This window comes from Salmo salar, chromosome 14 (assembly GCF_965601325.2).
Source record: "Salmo salar chromosome 14, fSalSal1, whole genome shotgun sequence".
Taxonomy (NCBI): Eukaryota; Metazoa; Chordata; class Actinopteri; order Salmoniformes; family Salmonidae; genus Salmo; species Salmo salar.
This window is the reverse complement of record NC_138304.1, coordinates 97,473,598-97,496,630: the sequence shown is the minus strand read 5'-3', so window position 1 is coordinate 97,496,630 and position 23,033 is coordinate 97,473,598. Positions and strand designations below refer to the sequence as shown.

Below are 23,033 nucleotides of genomic sequence, written 5' to 3'. Positions count from 1 at the left end.
CTACCCATACCATAACCCCACCGCCACCATGGGGCACTCTGTTCACAACGTTGACATCAGCAAACCGTTTGCCCACAAGACATTCATGCTGTCTGCCATCTGCCCAGTACAGTTCAAACTAGGATTTAATCAGCTTCTTGATATGCAACACCTGTTAGGTGGATGAACTATCTTGACAAATGAGAAATGCTCACTAACAGGGATGTAAACAAATGTGAGAGTATGGAAAATTTCGGGTATGTTTTATTTCAGCTCATGAAACATGGTACCAACACTTTACATGTTGGTTTATATTTTTGTTCAGTATACATTTTACACTGTATTCTGAATATGCATTTGCCTCAAATTATTTCACCAGCAGTACATCACACTTTGACTGGCATCAACATACCAGTCAAAGTGCTAAAATGAACACGGACAATCCAATCTTTAGCTCATTGCCCTTAAGCACACACCCGGTCCCCCAAACCCGAATTTAGATGAATGTACCCCCCCTTGCCTCCCCAGGGATGTCTGTGGTCTCTAGGTGTCAATGCTACCCACCGGGAGTAAAAATTTACTCAAGCTAAACCTGTCGGCCCATTTCCTTATCTAGAAACTCCCTCCAGCACAACACATATAGCTACTGCAGTTGCATATTTACGAGGGCGCCATTCTACAATCAACAAGCACAGTCCAATATTGCTGGGAAATAATGAAGATGTAAAAAGTACACTAGTGTGTTCTCGTAGGATGAACTTTGGCACCATTTTTGGCCATGTTAAATGTCTTATAATTTCTAACATAGTTCCATCCAACAAGTGGATTCAACATGTGGGTATTATGATTCTGCATTGAATATACATGGCAATGGGAAGTGACCCTCCTGACTTCAGTCAGTCAAACCTGGGACTGACATGAAGACGGACCGTGAGAGACAGAGGGGCCCTAAGACGGCTGTGGTAGATTGACCGTGAGAGACAGAGGGGCCCTAAGACGGCTGTGGTAGATTGACCGTGAGAGACAGAGGGGCCCTAAGACGGCTGTGGTAGATTGACCGTGAGAGACAGAGGGGCCCTAAGACGGCTGTGGTAGATTGACCGTGAGAGACAGAGGGGCCCTAAGCACTTCCCTTAGGGGATGGGACAAAGTAACAATAGGCATGGAGGTCAGTGGGTTACCACTTAAACACATCCTCCATACACACACACACACACGTGCACGCACACGCACACACACTGTGTGTAATCACTTGGGACAGGGGTGAAGAATGGAGTCAAGCACGGTGAGAGAGAGAGAGAGAGAGACCGCCAGAAACAAACCCAGGAGGATGATGGACGGACAGTGTGTGTGTGTGTGTGTGTGTGTGTGTGTGTGTGTGTGTGTGTGTGTGTGTGTGTGTGTGTGTGTGTGTGTGTGTGTGTGTGTGCAGACCACCGAACACGGCCAAACAAACAATGGCACCCCCCTCACCCCCCCCCCACAATGAGCGGGTGTCACACACGTCTCAGGGAGAAATTGCCAGTGCTTCCTCTCCAAGTGAGTGGAGACAAAGCTAGCTTTTCCTCTCCAAGTGAGTGGAGACAAAGCTAGCCTTTCCTCTCCAAGTGAGTGGAGACAAAGCTAGCCTTTCCTCTCCAAGTGAGTGGAGACAAAGCTAGCCTTTCCTTTGTCTACAAGGCATGGACGGGGACAAGGCTCACGCAGTTAGTCGCCAACTTATCCCATGTTAGTTAGAGCAAGGTTTCCCAAACTCTTTCCCTTTCAACTGATCCTTTACTTCATCAATCAATCAGTAGACAGAGTATTCCCCCCTTTGCTTGGCAGGGAAAAGAGGGTTTGGCATAACAACATTTGAGTAATGAACTTCTGCAGTAGACTACACAGGGCCTATGTGTTGCAGACAGTCACAGTCACAGGACCCAAAACCCCAAGCCAACCATGAGATATGACTGTCTGAGCTTCAGTCTGATTGGCTAGTGGGGGGGGGGGGGTTATGAACGGACAGCCAGGACCTTGGCTGTCCGTTCTGCTCTGACATCGCTCGTCCATATGTACACTACCGTTCAAAAGTTTGGGGTCATTTAGAAATGTCCTTGTTTTTGAAAGAAAAGCACATTTTTTGTCCATTAAAATAACATCAAGTTGATCAGAAATACCGTGTAGACATTGTTAATGTTGTAAATGACTTAGGCTTACAGAGGCCCATTATCAACAACCATCACTCCTCTGTTCCAATGGCACGTTATGTTAGCTAATCTAAGTTTTCATTTTAAAAGGGTAATTGATCATTAGAAACCCTTTTGCAATTATGTTAGCACAGCTGAAAACTGTTGTCCTGATTAAAGAAGCAATAAAACTGGCCTTCTTTAGACTAGTTGAATATTTGGTGCATCAGCATTTGTGGGTTTGATTACAGGCTCAAAATGGTCAGAAACAAAGAACTTTCTTCTGAAACTCGTCAGTCTATTCTTGTTCTGAGAAATGAAGGCTATTCCATGTGAGAAATTGCCAAGAAACGTAATATCTCGTACAATGCTGTGCACTACTCCCTTCACAGAACAGCGCAAACTGTCTCTAACCAGAATAGAAAGAGGAGTGGGAGGCCCCGGTGCACAACTGAGAAAGAGGACAAGTGCATTAGAGTGTCTAGTTTCAGAAACAGACGCCTCACAAGTCCTCAAATGGCAGCTTCATTAAACACCAGCCTCAACGTCAACAGTGAAGAGGCGACTCCCGGATGCTGGCCATCTAGTCAGAGTTCCTCTGTCCAGTGTCTGTATTATTTTGCCCATGTTAATCTTTTATTTTTATTGGCCAGTGTGAGATATGTTTTTTTTCTTTGCAACTTTGCCTAGAAGGCCAGCATCTGACGAGTTTCAGAAGAAAGTCCTTTGTTTCTGGACATTTTGAGCCTGTAATCGAACCGACAAATGCTGATGCACCAGACACTTATCTAGTCTAAAGAAGGCCAGTTTTATTTCTTCTTTAATCAGAACAACAGTTTTCAGCTGTGCTAACATCATTGCAAAATGGTTTTCTAATGATCAATTAGCCTTTTAAAATTATAAACTTAGCTAACACAACGTGCCATTGGAACAGAGGAGTGATGGTTGCTGATAATGAACCTCTGTATGCCTATGTAGCTATTCCATAAAAAAACAGCCATTTCCAGTTACAATAGTCATTTACAACATAAAAAATGTCTACACTGTATTTCTGATACCTTTGATGTTATTTTAATGGCAACATTTTTTTTTTGCTTTTCTTTCAAAAACAAGGACTTTTCTAAGTGACCCCGAACTTTTGAACGGTAGTGTATATAGTCTTAATTCATTCCTACTTAGATTTGTGTGTATTGGGTGTATGTTGTGTAATTTGTTAGATATTACTTGTTAGATATTACTGCACTGCCAGAGCTAGAAACACAAGCATTTCACTACACCCGCAATAACATCTGCTAATCACGTGTATGTGACCAATAACATTTGATTTGATTTGGATGTGTGGGCGTGCGTGTACCAGTGAGTTCGTGTGTGTGTTTCTCGGTCACCTTCAAAGGCAGCACTCTGAAATCACAACATGTGATGAGCCTGGAGTACAGAGACAACAGAGCAGAAAATAACAGCAGCGTGGGAACCCAGCATCCGACTCGCAGCCCGCCAAGCCACTAACAATCGGCAGGCAGCAGAATATAGGAGTTTGTGGGAGTGCCTGTGTCATGTCTGAACCTGAGACTAGCTGGTAGCAGGCAGCAATAACAACATGAAAATAGCCCTAAGAGCTTCCTCTCATTCATGTTTCTAAACAAGGCAGCTCCTCTCCTCTCCCAGCCTGATGACTATTATGCATACAGCTGCCTGGGGATTAGTACAGCTGCCTGGGGGTTAGTACAGCTGCCTGGGGTTAGTACAGCTGCCTGGGGGTTAGTAAAGCTGCCTGGGGGTTAGTACAGCCACCTGGGGGTTAGTACAGCTGCCTGGGGTTAGTACAGCTGGCTGGGGGTTAGTACAGCTGGCTGGGGGTTAGTACAGCTGGCTGGGGGTTAGTACAGCCACCTGGGGGTTAGTACAGCTGGCTGGGGTTAGTACAGCTGGCTGGGGGTTAGTACAGCTGGCTGGGGGTTAGTACAGCTGCCTGGGTGTTAGTAAAGCCACCTGGGGGTTAGTACAGCTGGCTGGGGTTAGTACAGCTGGCTGGGGGTTAGTACAGCTGGCTGGGGTTAGTACAGCAGCCTGGGGGTTAGTACAGCTGGCTGGGGTTAGTACAGCTGGCTGGGGGTTAGTACAGCCACTTGGGGTTAGTACAGCCACCTGGGGGTTAGTACAGCTGGCTGGGGGTTAGTACAGCCACCTGGGGGTTAGTACAGCTGGCTGGGGTTAGTACAGCTGGCTGGGGATTAGTACAGCTGCCTGGGGATTAGTACAGCTGCCTGGGTTTAGTACAGCTGCCTGGGGGTTAGTACAGCCGCCTGGGGGTTAGTACAGCTGGCTGGGGGTTAGTACAGCCGCCTGGGGATTAGTACAGCTGGCTGGGGGTTAGTACAGCTGGCTGGGGTTAGTACAGCTGGCTGGGGGTTAGTACAGCTGGCTGGGGGTTAGTACAGCTGGCTGGGGTTAGTACAGCTGGCTGGGGGTTAGTACAGCCGCCTGGAGGTTTGTATAGCTGGCTGGGGGTTAGTACAGCCGCCTGGGGGTTAGTACAGCTGGCTGGGGTTAGTACAGCTGGCTGGGGGTTAGTACAGCTGGCTGGGGTTAGTACAGCTGGCTGGGGTTAGTACAGCCGCCTGGAGGTTTGCATAGCTGGCTGGGGGTTAGTACAGCCGCCTGGGGGTTAGTACAGCTGCCTGGGGGTTAGTACAGCCGCCTGGGGGTTAGTACAGCCGCCTGGGGGTTAGTACAGCCGCCTGGGGGTTAGTACAGCCGCCTGGGGGTTAGTACAGCCGCCTGGGGGTTAGTACAATGACTCACAGCGACAAGGATAAACAATTAATAGAGAGTCTCAGAGTTGGAGTGCTGGTCTAGGATCAGTTTTACCTTTCAGGTCATAATGACTAAGATTATATGGACAGGGGTCAGGGGGCACTATGACCCTCTCACATTTCCTCCTTTTATCATAATATTTGTGTGGTCAGGTCACAGTGGCAGGAGGTAGAGAAACGTGCCAGGCTGTCACTCTGGGAAACAGCCAAGACCAGCAGAACATATTACCATCATGCTTCCTCTTATTGCAGTGTAATAGAAAGCCTTCAAACATGGAAATACATTTTCAGACACATTTTTTGATTCATATTTCAACTGATTTCTTTGTCTAATACCTGAATGAATCAACAAGTAGCTGCATGTAGACATAATCGTTTCCAAATATATTTTTGAAGGATTTTGAAGATGTCTGCAAGTGAGAGATTCCAGACCTGCCTGTCTTCTTTTACACCAGGTCAATAAACCAAGCTTCCTTCTCTACAATAAGATCCTCACACAGAACTCTCACCAGCGGCACAGGAACGGCGTATGTGTGTGAGAGAGTGAGTATGAGTGTGTGTGACATGAAAACACTTCAACAGTAAGTTATCTCTGATTGTCACATGATGAGAGGGGATATACAAACGCACAACAATGTCTGTCAATTGATTTGGGAGTGTGGCCATTATTGGGACCCACAGGGGATGTGGTGTGGTGGTGACAAACTGGAGAAGCATTCTAACTTTTTTGTGGCACAGTCCCCATCCTCTCCAGTCTCTAAAGCGCCTTTACTACGCATTACGTCGCTCCCTCCGCTCCGTGGTGGGTAGGATTAGACCTCATAGTTTTCTCTTGTACACTGGCTCTCTTTTTGATGAGTTAGTATTGGATTACAGGTTCACACGCTAGCCTCTAGACCGCCCGTCGCCCCGACCAATTGCGCCATTCATTCCAAACGCCAGAGACGGCGTCGCCCCTGATTGGTTATCAGCCTTGGGCTAAGAAACTTTCCCACGGCCAGCGCGTGCTGACAGCCGGCCAGCCACTCCTCACAACCGGGACAGACAGCCACAGTGCTTGCGGATGGACAGACGGACACTGGGGCGAGTGTGTCACGAACCGAAAGTCTATTGGACCCCTGTCAAACGTATTCATAGGACCGGGGTGTGTCTAGGCCATAGAGTTTGCTTGCAACTGTGCTGTCACTCAAACTCATGGCTGTCTCGTAATTGGCAAATTATGGTGCCATGTCCCGCCCCTCCTGGGTGGCAGTTGTGTAGAAATGATACGGTGGGAGGGCTTGGTTCTTCAAACGGATGAACTCGAGGTGTACCTGACAGACGCACAGAGAGTCGGAGAATTGGAAGACTTGGACTTTATATATATATATACACTGTACTGTACTCTGAACGAGGGAAAAACAGCAGCGGATTAAAATGAAAAGGAATCACGATTTTAGCTCATCGGACAGCGAGCTGGACGAGAACATTGAGGTTGAGAAGGAGAGTGCCGATGAAAATGGGTACGTTTGTGTCCAATATTTGGGTTTGCGTTTTTACTGCGTTACTATTATACGTTCCGAATCCCGTTCCAAGTATCTTACCCCTTGCTTTGGTGCTGTTTAAGAAAAGACGTGTGCAAAGCAGAAACTGAATTGCGCAATTTGGTAATTTCCGTGGCATTTATCTAAGTGGTTCCCAACCTGGGGTACTAGGACCCCTGGGGTACTTGGCCTATCAACAGGGGGTACTTGAAGACTCATGAGACCATAGGCATACTGTTAAAATGCACATGAGGGGGTACTTCAGGGGTACTCCAGACAAAGCAAAATGTATTTGGTGGTACAGTAATTGAAAAAGGTTGGGAACCACTGAAAAATAATACACGTTAATATAATAATTGTATGTGTTTTTCTTTCAGGAACGTGAGTTCACCCCTTGGGCCGATGTCTCCATCAACAAAAACTCAAGTGAATGCGAGAAAGCGCCGCCGAGGAGTGAGTAACCTCCATTTCCCCAATATCTCATTGGAATTGTTGTGCATAAAAGTGTGTAATACGCACGTTTTTACACGAGCTAAATGTTCTCTTTCTGCAATGACTAGATGTTCCAATCTCTCTTACAGATCATTGAAAAACGGCGCCGCGACAGAATCAACAACAGCCTCACGGAGCTGCGTAGACTGGTCCCCAGCGCGTTTGAGAAGCAGGTAAGATCCGATCCGATCCGATCCGCGGGTCTTTCATAAAACCAACGCCCCATCAAAAATGTTTGACAGGATACCATCTAGTGCTTTGAACTCATAGAGAAAAATAAAGTTAATACATTTTCCGCACTTTTTCAGAAACTTACGAATAAAAATGTCCAGTTTATATATTCAACGATTTAAAGATATTCGATGCGGTTTCATTTGTTTAATTCATGTGCGTTGTGTTCTGCAATCCTGCAGGGTTCAGCTAAACTGGAGAAAGCAGAGATTCTACAGATGACGGTGGAACATCTGAAGATGCTTCATGCTGCTGGAGGAAAAGGTACATTAGATTTTTTAAATACTAGAATAAATAACCATAATAAATTCATTATTACTGTAACATGTTTTTGAAGTGCCATAATATTGATTGACTATAAGGTTAGTGATATGGATAATATATTTCACTTCACTGAGTTGTTCTGGAAACTCAAGCTACTGTATGTGCATCTCATTAAATCTAATAAATGATTTAGATGTTGAATAGATGTTGAATAGGTCTACAATAGTCAAAACAGGTCAGGCAGGCTTACTTTAACTCTCTCCCTGGCTTGACACACCCTGGGGACAATTGATTGTTATTAGTAGAGTTCTGTACACTTCCTTAGACATCTGTTATTCCGGCTCTACTTGTTTGGTGTTATTTGCTGAAAACACTTCATTAACCGTTCTTGTTCCCTCTCCCTTCTAGGATACTTTGATGCCCGTGCTCTGGCCACGGACTACCGAGGTCTGGGTTTCAGGGAGTGTCTGGCTGAGACAGCCCGCTACTTGAGCATCATCGAGGGGCTGGACAGCGCTGACCCCCTGAGGATCCGCCTGGTCTCCCACCTGAACAGCTACACCTCCCAGAGAGAGGCCCTCTCCATCTCTGGGCTGGGGCACCTGGCCTGGGGCTCGGCCTTCGGGTCACCCCCCTCCGCCCACCTGGCCCACCTCCTCCTCCGGCAGCAGCACCATCAACATCAGCAGGGGGCGACGTTACAGTTACCACAGAGCGCCTCCAACAGCCCTCCGTCATCCTCCTCTTCTACTCCTTCATCCTCCTCCTCTCCAATTGAGAGAGCGCCACGTTCCTCGCCCCATGGCCATGCTCCCAGCAGGCTTAGCGGTGCCACCCCCCTCTCCGAGCACAGCCACGCCCAGGGGGGCCCTCGCCATGTCCCCCCCAGCGCTGCCCCCCTCCCCCCCAGCGCTGCCCCCCTCCCCCCAGGACTGAACCTCACCGTGACCTCCTCAGCCGCCGTGACCGCCAAGCTCTCCCCTCCCCTCTCTCTGTCCTCTCTCTCCACCCTGTCGGCGTTCCCCTTCCCCTTCAGTGCCTTCCCCCTGCTGTCCCCCAGCACCCTCAGCTCCCCTGCCTACACCCCCGCCAGCCAGGCCAGCCTGGGGAAGCAGCCCTACCGGCCCTGGGGCATGGAGATAGGGGCTTTCTGAACGATCTTTAACCCCCCTCCACACAGACTAAACTGACCATATAGATCAATAGAGGTCGCACCATCACTATGAACTCAACTCAGTTCACCAGCTGAGCAGGACCTTTCCATGGCCAAGACAATGTTTTTCTAGACCTTTCCATGGCCAAGACAATGTTTTTCTAGACCTTTCCATGGCCAAGACAATGTTTTTCTAGACCTTTCCATGGCCAAGACAATGTTTTTCTAGACCTTTCCATGGCCAAGACAATGTTTTTCTAGACCTTTCCATGGCCAAGACAAGATTATGTTTTTCTAGACCTTTCCATGGCCAAGACAAGATTATGTTTTTCTAGACCCTTCCATGGCCAAGACAAGATTATGTTTTTCTAGACCTTTCCATGGCCAAGACAAGATTATGTTTTTCTAGACCCTTCCATGGCCAAGACAAGATGGAGTTTTTCTATCTCACATCCTATAGAGGATTTCTTAGAAATTGTGTTTCAAATCAAAGTTTGTTGGTCACACATATTTTGCAGATGTTATCGTGGGTGTAGCAAAATGCTTGCATTTCTAGCTCCAACAGTGCTGTAATACCTAGCTAAATGCTTGCGTTTCTAGCTCCAACAGTGCTGTAATACCTAGCTAAATGCTTGCGTTTCTAGCTCCAACAGTGCTGTAATACCTAGCTAAATGCTTGCGTTTCTAGCTCCAACAGTGCAGTAATACCTAGCTAAATGCTTGTGTTTCTAGCTCCAACAGTGCAGTAATACCTAGCTAAATGTTTGTGTTTCTAGCTATAACAGTACTGTAATACCTAGCTAAATGCTTGTTTCTAGCTCCAACAGTACTGTAATACCTAGCTAAATGCTTGTGTTTCTAGCTATAACAGTACTGTAATACCTAGCTAAATGCTTGTGTTTCGAGCTCCAACAGTACTGTAATACCTAGCTAAATGCTTGTTTCTAGCTCCAACAGTACTGTAATACCTAGCTAAATGCTTGTGTTTCTAGCTCCAACAGTAATACCTAGCTAAATGCTTGTGTTTCTACCTCCAACAGTAATACCTAGCTAAATTCTTGTGTTTCTAGCTCCAACAGTAATACCTAGCTAAATGCTTGTGTTTCTAGCTCCAACAGTAATACCTAGCTAAATGCTTGTGTTTCTTGCTCCAACAGTGCTGTAATACCTAGCTAAATGCTTGTGTTTCTTGCTCCAACAGTACTGTAATACCTACCTAAATGCTTGTGTTTCTAGCTCCAACAGTAATACCTATCTAAATGCTTGTGTAGCGGGCTGTTCACTTTTTACATTCTATGATATTACATGATCCATAAAAAGTGGTGGAGGCACGACACTCTTCTCCATTAAAACATTTTATTATGAATTAATGAATAAAATAATATATAATCTTCAACATATGGGAACAATCCCTCAAACACACTGCAGTGTCCCTGTGTACCTGTATCTTTGCTCAGAGATACAGTATATAGACTATATATTACGGTCCAATGTTGAGATGAGGTTAAAATGACATGGTGCAAGTGATCAATGACGTTCGAGATTCTGCACAGATTATTACAGCAATTGTGAAGATCTCCACAGACCTATTGTGAACATGCAGACTTTATATGATTACATAAGACAATATATAGTTACAATAACCTCAATGTGGCCATGGATGTGTTACTCATTTTAAGGTTGAATGTTACCTCAACTTTAATGTAACTTAACTTCAAGCTATTTACTTTATTACAAAAGTAATATTGAACTTTATTACAAAAGTAATATTGAACTATCTTTGGTTGACAACCAAAGATAATTTATCTTCTGCTTGTATAGTTCCATTTGTGCCACTGACTTAGTTTGCCTTTAATTCCATTTTGTCTACAATTTAATAATTGATATGCTGAATTCACACCTCCATCTCAACCAAAAATGTAAGTTAATGAATAGGAGTAAATCAAATGAAACTTTATTTAAAGTTTGACTTGATTTAGTCCTATTCTTTTAGTTAGATTTTTGGTTAAGGTGGCGACTTTAGTACAACATATAAATGTTTTATTTGTAGACAAACTGGAATTAAAGCCAGACTAAGTCAGTGGTACAGATGGAACTATCCAAGCAGAAGATACATCTCCTTCAAATGTTTGGTTGTGTTGACAACCAAACACAATTCAATATCACTTTTGAAATACAATAAATATCCTGATAACTTGTCGACAAGTTAACAAATTATATATTGGATTCACGTCTTCAACTCAACCAACCAAAAATCTAAGTTAATGAATGGGATTAAGTCAGGGGCTCAGATGGAACTATGCAAGCAGTACATACAGCTCCTTTAAATTGTGATATGTGTCTCTCTTATTAGATGAATCACAGTGATAACAGATTAATCAGTTGTATAAATGAAATATCTGACATTTTATTCCCATTTGAACTTTGCTGTGCTTTTTAATGGTTGAAAGCGCAGTGATAGACATTTGGGTAACGACTATACCAAAAATCCTACGTTGTTTTTCCATTGGAATTTGGTTGTGCTTTTAGATGCTTAAAAGCATAGTGATAACACATTGTCAATTCAACTAACTTTGTGCTGTGTTTTTGAGTATGTGACTATAGGTTGTAAACTCATTGATCAACATCTCAACCAAATATTACCCAATTTTCCACGTAGAAATGATGTGGTGTGCCCAGTGGTAATAATCCCTGTTCCTGTCCCTATCTCTGGCTCTGTCCCTGTGGTGTTCTCTGCTGTGCTGTGTGACAGTCACCACCCGGGATCAGCCACAGCCTCTGGGTCTCTCTCTGTGGCCTCTCTGAGTGTACAGGAAGCTATTAACAACGAGGGGATATCCTGAACAATGGCAGCCTGGCGGGCCCTACCGGGTGGGAGTGGGAAGAGAGGGAGGAGGGGGAGAGATGAGGACAGAGAGAGAGAGGGGAAACAGAGGGTAGTGTGGGAGAGAGGAGTGTGGGAAGAGAGGGAGGAGGGGGAGAGAGGGAGGAGAGAGGAGGACATGGAGAGCGAGGAGAAACAGAGGGTAGTGTGGGAGAGAGGAGTGTGGGAAGAGAGGGAGGAGGGGGAGAGATGAGGACAGAGAGAGAGAGGGGAAACAGAGGGTAGTGTGGGAGAGAGGAGTGTGGGAAGAGAGGGAGGAGGGGGAGAGAGGAGGACAGAGAGAGAGAGGGGAAACAGAGGGTAGTGTGGGAGAGAGGAGTGTGGGAAGAGAGGGAGGAGGGGGAGAGAGGAGGACATGGAGAGCGAGGAGAAACAGAGGGTAGTGTGGGAGAGAGGAGTGTGGGAAGAGAGGGAGGAGGGGGAGAGATGAGGACAGAGAGAGAGAGGGGAAACAGAGGGTAGTGTGGGAGAGAGGAGTGTGGGAAGAGAGGGAGGAGGGGGAGAGAGGAGGACATGGAGAGCGAGGAGAAACAGAGGGTAGTGTGGGAGGCAGAGAAGGCAGTGTGGGAGGCAGAGAAGGCAGTGTGGGAGAGAGAGGAGTCTGGGAAGAGAGAGCAGAGGGAGAGATCGAGATGGAGAGACGAGAGAGGGGAGAGGTAGGAGAGAGAGAGCGCACAGTGCTGCTTTGTCCCAGAGCCATGATTACAGCCCACTCTCCTCCCGGTGTGCTTGACTCCCACGCTCCCCTAAGTTACTTGTGCTGGGCTGCCCGTCAGAGGAATGATAAAACAACCTCTTCCTCCTTTCATGGACGCTCAGCCAAATTATTCTCTATCTCTCCCACACCCTTTCCCTCCCTCTTTCTCTCTTTCTGTCTCCATCCATCGTCATTATAGTTTTTCCTGTATTTCGTTTGCCAGACTTGAAAAGTGATTCTCACCAGTAACTATGGGGGAAGAGTCTACACTACAGTCTAGTGTTTTCTTATGTAATCCCTCAAACCAATGATGGACTTCAATCAATCAATCAAATGTATTTATAAAGCCCTTTTTACATCAGCAGATGTCACAAAGTGCTTATACAGAAACACAGCCTAAAACCCCAAACAGCAAGCAATGCAGGTGTAGAAGCACGGTGGCTAGGAAAAACTCCCTAGAAAGGCGGGAACCTAGGAAGAAACCTAGAGAGGAACCAGGCTCTGGTGGCCAGTCCTCTTCTGGCTGTGCCGGGTGGAGATTCTAACAGTACATGGCCAAGATGTTCAAACGTTCATAGATGACCAGCATGGTCAAATAATAATAATCACAGTAGTTGTAGAGGGTTCAACAGGTCAGCACCTCAGGAGTAAATGTCAGTTGGCTTTTCATAGTATCTCTACCACTCCTACTGTCTCTAGAGAGTTGAAAACAGCAGTTCTGGGACAGGTAGCACATCTGGTGAACAGGTCAGGGTTCCATAGCCGCAGGCTTGAAACTGGAGCAGCAGCAAGACCTACTACCCTGAGACAAGGCTGAGTATAGCCCACAAAGATCTCCTCCACCACACGAGCCCGAGGGGGCGCCAACCCGGAGATCACGTCAGGGACTCAGCCCACTCAAGTGACGCACCCCTCCTAGGGACAGCATGGAAGAGCAGCAGTAAGCCAGTGACTCAGCCCCTGTAATAGGGTTAGAGGCAGAGAATCTCAGTGGAGAGAGGGGAACTGGCCAGGCAGAGACAGTAAGGGTGGTTTGTTGCTCCAATGCCTTTCCATTCACCTTCACACTCCTGGGCCAGACAACACTCAATCATAGGACGTACTGAAGAGATTAGTTTTCAGTAAAGACTTAAAGGTTGAGAGAGAGTCTGCGTCTCTCACATGGATAGGCAGACCATTCCATAAAAATTTAGCTCTATAGGAGAAAGCCCTGCCTCCAGCTGTTTGCTTAGAAATTCTAGGGACAATAAGGAGGCCTGCGTCTTGTGATCGTAGCGTACGTGTAGGTATGTACAGCAGGACCAAAACAGAGAGATAGGTAGGAGCAAGCCCATGTAATGCTTTTAGGTTAGCAGTAAAACCTTGAAATCAGCCATAGCCTTAACAGGAAGCCAGTTTAGGGAGGCTAGCACTGGAGTAATATGATCAAATGTTTGGGTTCTAGTCAGGATTCTAGCAGCCGTGTTTAGCACTAAGTGAAGATTATTTAGTGCTTTATCTGGGTAGCCAGAGAGTAGAGCATTGCAGTAGTCCAATCTAGAAGTAACAAAAGCATAGATTACCTTTTCTGCATCATTTTTGGACAGAAAGTTTAAGATTTTTGCAATGTTACGAAGATATTTCAAGAATATCCTTGAAATATTCTTGATATGTTCGTCAAAAGAGAGATCAGGGTCCAGAGTAACGCCGAGGTCCTTCACAGTTTTATTTGAGACGACTGTAGAACCATCAAAATTAATTGTCAGATCTGACAGAAGATCTCTTTGTTTTTTGGGACCTAGAACTAGCATCTCTGTTTTGTCCGAGTTTAAAAGTAAAACATTTGCCGCCATCCACTTCCTTATGTCTGAAACACATGCTTCCAGGGAGGGAAATTTTGGGGCTTCACCATGTTTTATCAAAATGTACAGTTGTGTATCGTCCGCAAAGCAGTGAAAGTTAACATTATGTTTCCGAATGACATCACCAAGAGGTAAAATATATAGTGAAAACTATAGTGGTCCTAAAACAGAACACCGAAACTTACAATTGATTTGTCAGAGAACAAACCATCCACAGAGACAAACTGATATCTTTCTGACAGATAAGATTAAGGTTTCCAATCTCTCCAAAAGAATGTGTTGATCGATGGTGTCAAAAGCAGCACTAAGGTCTAGGAGCACGAGGACAGATGTAGAACCTCGGTCTGACGCCATTAAAAGGTAATTTACCACCTTCACGAGTGCAGTCTCAGTGCTATGATGGGGTCTAAAACCAGACTGAAGCGTTTCGTATACATTATTTGTCTTCAGGAGGGCAGTGAGTTGCTGCGCAACAGCTTTTTCAAAAAATGTTGAGAGGAAGGGGAGATTCGATATAGGTCGACAGTGTTTTACATTTTCTGGGTCAAGGTTTGGCTTTTTCACGAGAGGCTTTATTACTGCCACTTTTAGTGAGTTTGGTACACATTCGGTGGATAGGGAGACATTTATTATGTTCAACATAGGAGGGCCAAGCACAGGAAGCAGCTCTTTCAGTAGTTTAGTTTGAATAGGGTCCAGTATTCAGGTTTAGAGGCCATGACAATTTTCATGAATGTGTCAAGAGATTTAGGATTAAAAAACTTGAGTGTCTCCACTGATTCTAGGTCCTGGCAGTGTTGTGCAGACTCAGGACAACTGAGCTTTGGAGAAATACGTAGATTCAAAGAGGAGTCTGTAATTTGCTTTCTTGTACGGGGTCAAGTTGTTACAGCACTGCCAACTGTGATCTTTTGTCACCACCTGCTGGTCATATGTGACTCTACAACTGTGATCTTTTGCCACCACCTGCTGGTCATATGTGACTCTACAACTGTGATCTTTTGCCACCACCTGCTGGTCATATGTGACTCTACAACTGTGGGAGATCACCTATTCTCCTGTCTCTTCCATATTTTTTATTTTATTTCTCAAAACTAATTCAGAGACAGAAATAAACATTCTAGGATAATACAGATATAACAACTTTTTTTATAGGCCCTTTGAATGATTTTTGTCTTATTCAAAGGCAATACAACAAACAAGAATAAGAACAAACAAAGCCAATATCATTCACAGAACCCCAAACCTTTAATTACCACAGCTTGCTCACAAAGATATATGTGGAGGGGGAAAACACACAAACAGGAAGAGAGAGAGACAGCCAGATTCATCACCACAGACAGGACGCTGTGATGTCACAGACAGGACGCTGTGACGTCACAGACAGGATCCTGTGATGTCGCAGACAGGACGGTGTGATGTCACAGACAGGACCCTGTGATGTCGCAGACAGGACGCTGTGATGTCACAGACAGGACCCTGTGATGTCGCAGACAGGACGCTGTGACGTCTCAGACAGGACCCTGTGATGTCGCAGACAGGACCCTGTGATGTCGCAGACAGGACGGTGTGATGTCACAGACAGGACCCTGTGATGTCGCAGACAGGACGCTGTGACGTCTCAGACAGGACCCTGTGATGTCGCAGACAGGACCCTGTGATGTCGCAGACAGGACGGTGTGATGTCACAGACAGGAAGGACCCTGTGATGTCGCAGACAGGACGCTGTGATGTCATTAGTATGTGACGGACGGTTGGATTTACAGCTCCAACATCCTGGCTGGTATAATTAAGCTCTAAACCAGAGAAATAGCACACGCGCACGCACATCCACCCACCCCTACTGAAACATACACTCTCTCATGCACATCCACCCACCCCTACTGAAACATACACACTCTCTCATGCACATCCACCCACCCCTACTGAAACATACACACTCTCTCACGCACATCCACCCACCCCTACTGAAACATACACACTCTCTCACGCACATCCACCCACCCCTACTGAAACATACACACTCTCTCACGCACATCCACCCACCCCTACTGAAACATACACACTCTCTCACGCACATCCACCCACCCCTACTGAAACATACACACTCTCTCATGCACATCCACCCACCCCTACTGAAACATACACACTCTCTCATGCACATCCACCCACCCCTACTGAAACATACACACTCTCTCACGCACATCCACCCACCCCTACTGAAACATACACACTCTCTCATGCACATCCACCCACCCCTACTGAAACATACACACTCTCTCATGCACATCCACCCACCCCTACTGAAACATACACACTCTCTCATGCACATCCACCCACCCCTACTGAAACATACACACTCTCTCATGCACATCCACCCACCCCTACTGAAACATACACACTCTCTCATGCACATCCACCCACCCCTACTGAAACATACACACTCTCTCACGCACATCCACCCACCCCTACTGAAACATACACACTCTCTCATGCACATCCACCCACCCCTACTGAAACATACACACTCTCTCATGCACATCCACCCACCCCTACTGAAACATACACACTCTCTCATGCACATCCACCCACCCCTACTGAAACATACACTCTCTCACGCACACACACATATATGCCCTGTATATACTTGCATGCACCCTTTGTCTTCCATTGTCATGTCAAGATCTTCTAGCTGTTATTTTATGTCTGTGTGTTGGTTGTTTTCTTATGTCTTACGTTACCTACTCGTTCTCCTGTGCCATAGTTTGCCGTACCCAGTTAAGAGCTGTTTAAATACTGAGACGACGGCACAATGACTCATTCTCAATAGTGAGAGAGTCAAACTATGATTCTCCAGAGAGAGTGAAACCTCCGTAGTAGCATTTGGCTTGGTTCCTCTGTGGCACAACATGAAAGAAATGCGAGGGCCCATTAGCCTATTTAAGGACATGGATGGTACTTAGTGATCTACCGTTGCTTATGCGTTAACTGCTATATGAGCTTGTAGCATTCTAGGCACGATTACATTATCTACACGTCTAAGATGGTACATACAGTACATGCTGAGAGAGTGATTGACAGATGACGCAGTGGGTCTTGGGAACGAGAAAAGACCATAACACCCCTCTGTGACATCACGGTATGAACCCCGGATGTCATGTGACTTCTGCAATGCCCAACTGACAGAATTTAGCAAGCTCCTCTTAAACGACATGTCATGTTTGCCAAATTCCTCAGTCTGTGTATGTGTGTGTGTGTGCGCTTGCGTGTGTGTGAATGTACTACTGAATGTAAGAGAGTGGGAGATCAGACAGACAGACAGGAGAGAATCGGCTCATAAAAGCTATAGTATTCTCCTGAAGTCTAGCTAGTCTCTCTCCCGGGAGTCAATGAGCAGCCTGCATTATCATCATCCCCACACTGACTGACTGACTGATTGACTGACTGACTGATTGACTGACTGACACAGAAACATACATGGTCAGAAAATAACCAGCACAAACGCACGTCGGCTAGCTGGCGAACTCACAACAACACAGAAGCCTTATAGTACGAGAGAAACTGCAAACGACTGTTGTTTGAGAAAAAAAATGAATTAAAGTACATCCATAGATAGAGAAAATGCTAAAATGGCACACTGCAATACTTCTGCTGTTCTATCCTACTGTATATAACAAAAAAATAAGTATTTACAAAAAACAATAACCACTTTAACTTGGTTGGTTTTTCATCTTTTCTTTTTTCAGCATTTGAAATCGAGCAAAAACTTTATTTTATAGGGAGGAGTGGGCGACATTTTGGTAAATTTCTTTGCAATCCCCCCATTTGCTAAATGCTGTTGGTGTGCGGTGCCGGTGGGTCCTCCTCCTCACTCTGGGGGGAGGGTCTTCTGATGCTGGGGGTGCTGTAGAAGTAGGGTTGTCAGGGGGGTCCCTTGGGAGGGGGCAGGGAGGAGTACAGGGTACAGGAGGTTGGCTGTAGGGGGGTACGATGGTTTGTGGCGCCCCTCGCCTGCTCATGCTGTTAGCTCTTCCCTCAGCTCTTTGTTCCTGCGCACCACCTGGGCATGCCTCTCCTGAGGACAACACAGAGAGAGATGCTGCCATGTTGGAAACCTCTCAATATTGACCCTGCCCTGAGACTCTCTGGTTCAAGTCTGTCAATTTACACTCCTCTTTCAGCTGACATATTCAACTACAATGGCCATCCATGAATGATGCCCGAAGCCCCTACCGAAAAATATCAAAGCCTTCTACCTTGCACAACCCCTTGTCCAGTCCCCTGGTCTTGCTGTCTCCACCTACCATCTTTCCCACCAAGCTCTCCTCTCACCTTCTCCTGCAGGCGCTCCATGATGGAGGCCAGGTAGGCCTGGCGGTTCTCCTTGATCTGCTCCATCTTCATGGTCAGCTTCTCCTCTGCCATCTTGCTGAAGTTGCTGTTCTCCTCCATGGCCTTCATCACCACGTCCCTCTCGTGCTCCCGCTTTTCTGCCAGGGCCCTGAGAACCTGGGCCTCCTGGGACTGAAGCGGTGATAGAATAGAATATAATAGAGTAGAATATAATCGAAAAAAAGTAGAATAGAACAGAATAGAATAGAACAGAATAGAGTAGAACAGAATAGAATAGAACAGAATAGAGTAGAATGCAGGATAATCCAAGATACAAGGTGGGAACGAGAGGATAAGAATTGGTTTTAGTGTCATTCCTTTGCCTGATGAATATGATCATTGCTTAGTAAGTAAGTATAACAGTCTAAGCCAAACCAAGGTATAGGCTAAGAAGGATAGGATAAAGTGTCATATGCTAGCATGATTCAGTGTGATACAGTGACTGAATTAAGTTGTCGGCTTATGCTAAGGGACTCACTCTCCTCCGGTCCTCAGCGGCCTCCAACTTCTTCTGGATGTCCTCCAGAGAGACATCCTTCTTGGGAGGCGAGGTGACGCAGTGGGCCGCATCCGACACCGGAGAGGGGGGCTTCAGGATCACCTCGAAAGCCTGGCCAGAGGCACGCTTGTTGATGGGCTTCACCTCCATGCCTGCTACTAGAAGAAGGGGACAGGCAGAGGAAAACCATAGAGGGAAATACTAAATCCTGCCTTTGTAGTGATAATATTACCGCAAAACAAACTTTCACTTTTTTTTTTAATTGCCTGTTGGTTGCCTTTGCTGTAAGTTGAAAGAAAAAATGTTTTAAAGTCAGGTGACATTTCTGTTTACCTTGGAACTCTCCCACCAGGTTCTTGCGTGTCTCTGGATACAGGCAGGAGCAGAGGAGAGACAGGACAGACATCTCCTTCATCTTCTCTTTGTACGCTGTGGAGAACACACACACAGAGACAGACAGAAAGACAGACAGACCGTTAACCTACTTTCTCATCCTCATAAATTATCATCTCACATGGCATTGCCATCGTTAGATGTTTAGGACAATAAATATTCAGCAAATCCTTAAAAATAAAAGAACGTATGATCAAAGGCGGTCTAGTCTGGTGAGAAGAATCAGCTTGAGGCTTCTAAGCCTCATTTTATTGGGCTTTGTTTGTGCAGACTGTGAAGGGAAGTGGGTTGAATGTGTGTGTGTGTGTGTGTGTGTGTGTGTGTGTGTGTGTGTGTGTGTGTGTGTGTGTGTGTGTGTGTGTGTGTGTGTGTGTGTGTGTGTGTGTGTGTGTGTGTGTGTGTGTGTGTGTGTGTGTGTGTGCTGTGTCCTCCTATGCTCTGATCTCCACAGCGGTCGACCACCTCCCCACAGGATTCATTCTCCACAGCGGTCGACCACCTCCCCACAGGATTCATTCTCCACAGCGGTCGACCACCTCCCCACAGGATTCATTCTCCACAGCGGTCGACCACTTCCCCACAGGATTCATTCTCCACAGCGGTCGACCACCTCCCCACAGGATTCATTCTCCACAGCGGTCTGACCACTCTCCCCACAGGATTCATTCTCCACAGCGGTCGACCACCTCCCCACAGGATTCATTCTCCACAGCGGTCGACCACCTCCCCACAGGATTCATTCTCCACAGCGGTCGACCACCTCCCCACAGGATTCATTCTCCACAGCGGTCGACCACCTCCCCACAGGATTCATTCTCCACAGCGGTCGACCACCTCCCCACAGGATTCATTCTCCACAGCGGTCGACCACCTCCCCACAGGATTCATTCTCCACAGCGGTCGACCACCTCCCCACAGGATTCATTCTCCACAGCGGTCGACCACCTCCCCACAGGATTCATTCTCCACAGCGGTCGACCACCTCCCCACAGGATTCATTCTCCACAGCGGTCGACCACCTCCCCACAGGATTCGTTCTCCACAGCGGTCGACCACCTCCCCACAGGATTCATTCTCCACAGCGGTCGACCACCTCTCCACAGGATTCGTTCTCCACAGCGGTCGACCACCTCCCCACAGGATTCATTTTCCACAGCGGTCGACCACCTCTCCACAGGATTCGTTCTCCACAGCGGTCGACCACCTCCCCACAGGATTCATTCTCCACAGCGGTCGACCACCTCCCCACAGGATTCGTTCTCCACAGCGGTCGACCACCTCCCCACAGGATTCATTCTCCACAGCGGTCGACCACCTCCCCACAGGATTCATTCTCCACAGCGGTCGACCACCTCCCCACAGGATTCATTCTCCACAGCGGTCGACCACCTCCCCACAGGATCCATTCTCCACAGCGGTCGACCACCTCCCCACAGGATCCATTCTCCACAGCGGTCGACCACCTCCCCACAGGATTCATTCTCCACAGTGGTCGACCACCTCCCCACAGGATTCATTCTCCACAGCGGTCGACCATCTCCCCACAGGAGTCATTCATCATCAGCTATGCATTTAATTTTCGCCTATTATTTATTCACTTAGCTAGCAGAGTCTGTCGCTAGTACTGGTAACATCCAACCGCCATTTAACAGCAGGGAAAGCACCTGCAGGCATACTGATTATGGCTGATGTTGCTGAAAGCTACTAGCCTGTTCCGGAATCCAAACTGAATTGTTCTGCCATCATGACTTTTAAGTGAATCAATAGTGATTCCAGGTTGGAATGCTACAGAGCTGTTCTTGGCACCCAAAGTGGGGTGTGAACCTACTGTAGCATCCCATCAGGGAGCCAGCAGAAAGAAGACATCTACTCCATCATATTGTACTGCAACATACAGTCTGGATATGTCCTCTACCTCTCCTGGCTGCTGTTTATAGTGTACAGTACAGTGTCTGAAGGCCCAGTGTACCGTCGGGCACCTCGACGTGCCAAGTAGAACCCAGCTTATATGATCCATCATCCATCACACGCGGTGGGCTGCAGGGCTGAATTGTGCTACATTGATCCCTGACTGATGTCCCTGGCTGGGAGTCAACACTGAGAAAAGTAAAGCTCTAAGATTTACAGTTGGACATGGAGGAGAGAAGTGTAGCTGGTGCCCATGGACGTTCTGCTGGTGCCCACCCGGCCAAACCATCTCCCTGTCTTTCTGTCTGTTCGAATGAAGTGTATTCTAGCACCTTCAGCAGTGGTGCTGCACCACCAGACAACCCCTCTCCTCTCCCTGTCTCTATCCGTCTGCCACAACAGGCAGCTCTCAGCCGAGCAGACGCCACGGAGCATGAACTCTTACATGTAGCGTTATCTCTCTGACTCTCCAATGGGCTTGTTAACCCCTCCTAGAAGAGAGGGAAGAGAATGAAAGGAGAGAGCAGAGAGGAGGACTGGGTTAGCTCTCTTTGATAGGCGTATTAACCCCTCCTTTCCAGAAGACGTGGAGGAGGAGGAGAAAAGGGGGACTGGGTTAACCCCTCCTTTCCAGAAGACGTGGAGGAGGAGGAGAAAAGGGGGACTGGGTTAACCCCTCCTTTCCAGAAGACGTGGAGGAGGAGGAGAAAAGGGGGACTGGGTTAACCCCTCCTTTCCAGAAGACGTGGAGGAGGAGGAGAAAAGGGGGACTGGGTTAACCCCTCCTTTCCAGAAGACGTGGAGGAGGAGGAGAAAAGGGGGATGTGAAGAGGAGGAGTTGAGGGCTGATTTGGGCTGGCTGACTCCCACAGGGATCGAGGGTCCTCAGGGAATGCAAATGGAGGCTGCTGCCTTCAGTGGAGCGGTGGAGGGGATTTTAATTTGTAATTACTGGACCAGACCATCTCTACTGGTGGGTGGTGGAAGTGTGTGTGTGTGTGTGTGTGTGTGTGTGTGTGTGTGTGTGTGTGTGTGTGTGTGTGTGTGTGTGTGTGTGTGTGTGTGTGTGTGTGTGCGCATCTGTGCTTAAGTGTGTGTGTCTGTGTGTGTTTGTGTGCATACAAGTGAATGCATGTGCGTGCTGGGAACCACAGGCAGCAGCCATTTTCCCTTCAGGACGACTCAGCGTGTCAGTGATGTCTGTGATGTGAACAATTGGTGGTTCAGTGGAGCAGATAATGCAGGTTAAGTGCTTATTGAGCAGGTCAGAAGATAACTGCAGCTGGTAACTGTCAGCCTGCTCTCACCTTGGCCAGCTGTGTGTTTTGGTGTTTAGGGAATGTTGTCAACAGAGTTATACTGGAAAAGATATGTATATTAAATTAATTTGTTCAATGGTTTGACCCAATTCTAAACTAAACATTGTTATTCTATTAGGATGCACTAAAAAAACACAATTCTACTGTGCATTAATCATGAAGAGAAATCATTTTGTCATCTTTTCAGCAAGTTTTACACTTAGCATCCTCTTCTATTCCCACGGAGATCTCCTCACCACGGAAACAGAGGCAGTTACCATGCTTCCTGTTGAAATCCTTTAGCATGAGACATCAGATCATCAATAACCCCTCCTCCCCTGTCCTGTTGTCCCCCGTCCCTCCACCCCAACTCAATACTGTCCTGTTGTCCCCCGTCCCTCCACCCCAACTCAATACTGTCCTGTTGTCCCCGTCCCTCCACCCCAACTCAATACTGTCCTGTTGTCCCCCGTCCCTCTACCCCAACCCAATACTGTC

At 46.9% G+C, this 23,033-nt stretch overlaps 2 protein-coding genes across 3 annotated transcripts in view; one reads left to right on the top strand and one right to left on the bottom strand.

Moving 5' to 3' along the window:
- Positions 1 to 5,994: 5,994 nt before the first annotated feature.
- On the top strand, positions 5,995 to 10,019 carry LOC106570557 (hairy/enhancer-of-split related with YRPW motif protein 1). The gene is made up of 5 exons (XM_014143001.3): positions 5,995 to 6,462; positions 6,861 to 6,936; positions 7,065 to 7,148; positions 7,389 to 7,470; positions 7,879 to 10,019. The coding sequence occupies exons 1-5, from the start codon at positions 6,377 to 6,379 to the stop codon at positions 8,622 to 8,624; spliced, it is 1,074 nt and encodes a 357-aa protein (XP_013998476.3). The 5' UTR covers positions 5,995 to 6,376; the 3' UTR covers positions 8,625 to 10,019.
- Positions 10,020 to 15,271: 5,252 nt separating this feature from the next.
- Positions 15,272 to 23,033, bottom strand: part of LOC106570558 (stathmin-2) — a 13,820-nt gene continuing 6,058 nt past the window's right edge. Inside the window, exons 2-5 of one of the 2 annotated variants that reach the window (XM_014143003.3) lie at positions 19,270 to 19,365; positions 18,916 to 19,091; positions 18,378 to 18,569; positions 15,272 to 18,120 (exon numbers count right to left, since the gene is read on the bottom strand). In XM_014143003.3, the coding sequence (XP_013998478.1) occupies positions 18,061 to 18,120; positions 18,378 to 18,569; positions 18,916 to 19,091; positions 19,270 to 19,365 (524 nt within the window). In that variant the 3' untranslated portion in view covers positions 15,272 to 18,060. Of the gene's footprint in view, positions 18,121 to 18,377; positions 18,570 to 18,915; positions 19,095 to 19,269; positions 19,366 to 23,033 lie in introns of both variants that reach the window. The other variant, XM_014143002.3, reaches the window with a different exon arrangement.

What these genes read in the sequence shown, in the direction of transcription:
- LOC106570557 (XM_014143001.3), top strand. Translation starts at nt 6,377, where the DNA reads ATGAAAAGGAATCACGATTTTAGCTCATCGGACAGCGAGCTGGACGAG. An exon ending in CCAGCGCGTTTGAGAAGCAG is followed by an intron (nt 7,149 to 7,388) that starts GTAAGATCCGAT and finishes GCAATCCTGCAG; the next exon opens with GGTTCAGCTAAACTGGAGAA. An exon ending in TCATGCTGCTGGAGGAAAAG is followed by an intron (nt 7,471 to 7,878) that starts GTACATTAGATT and finishes TCTCCCTTCTAG; the next exon opens with GATACTTTGATGCCCGTGCT.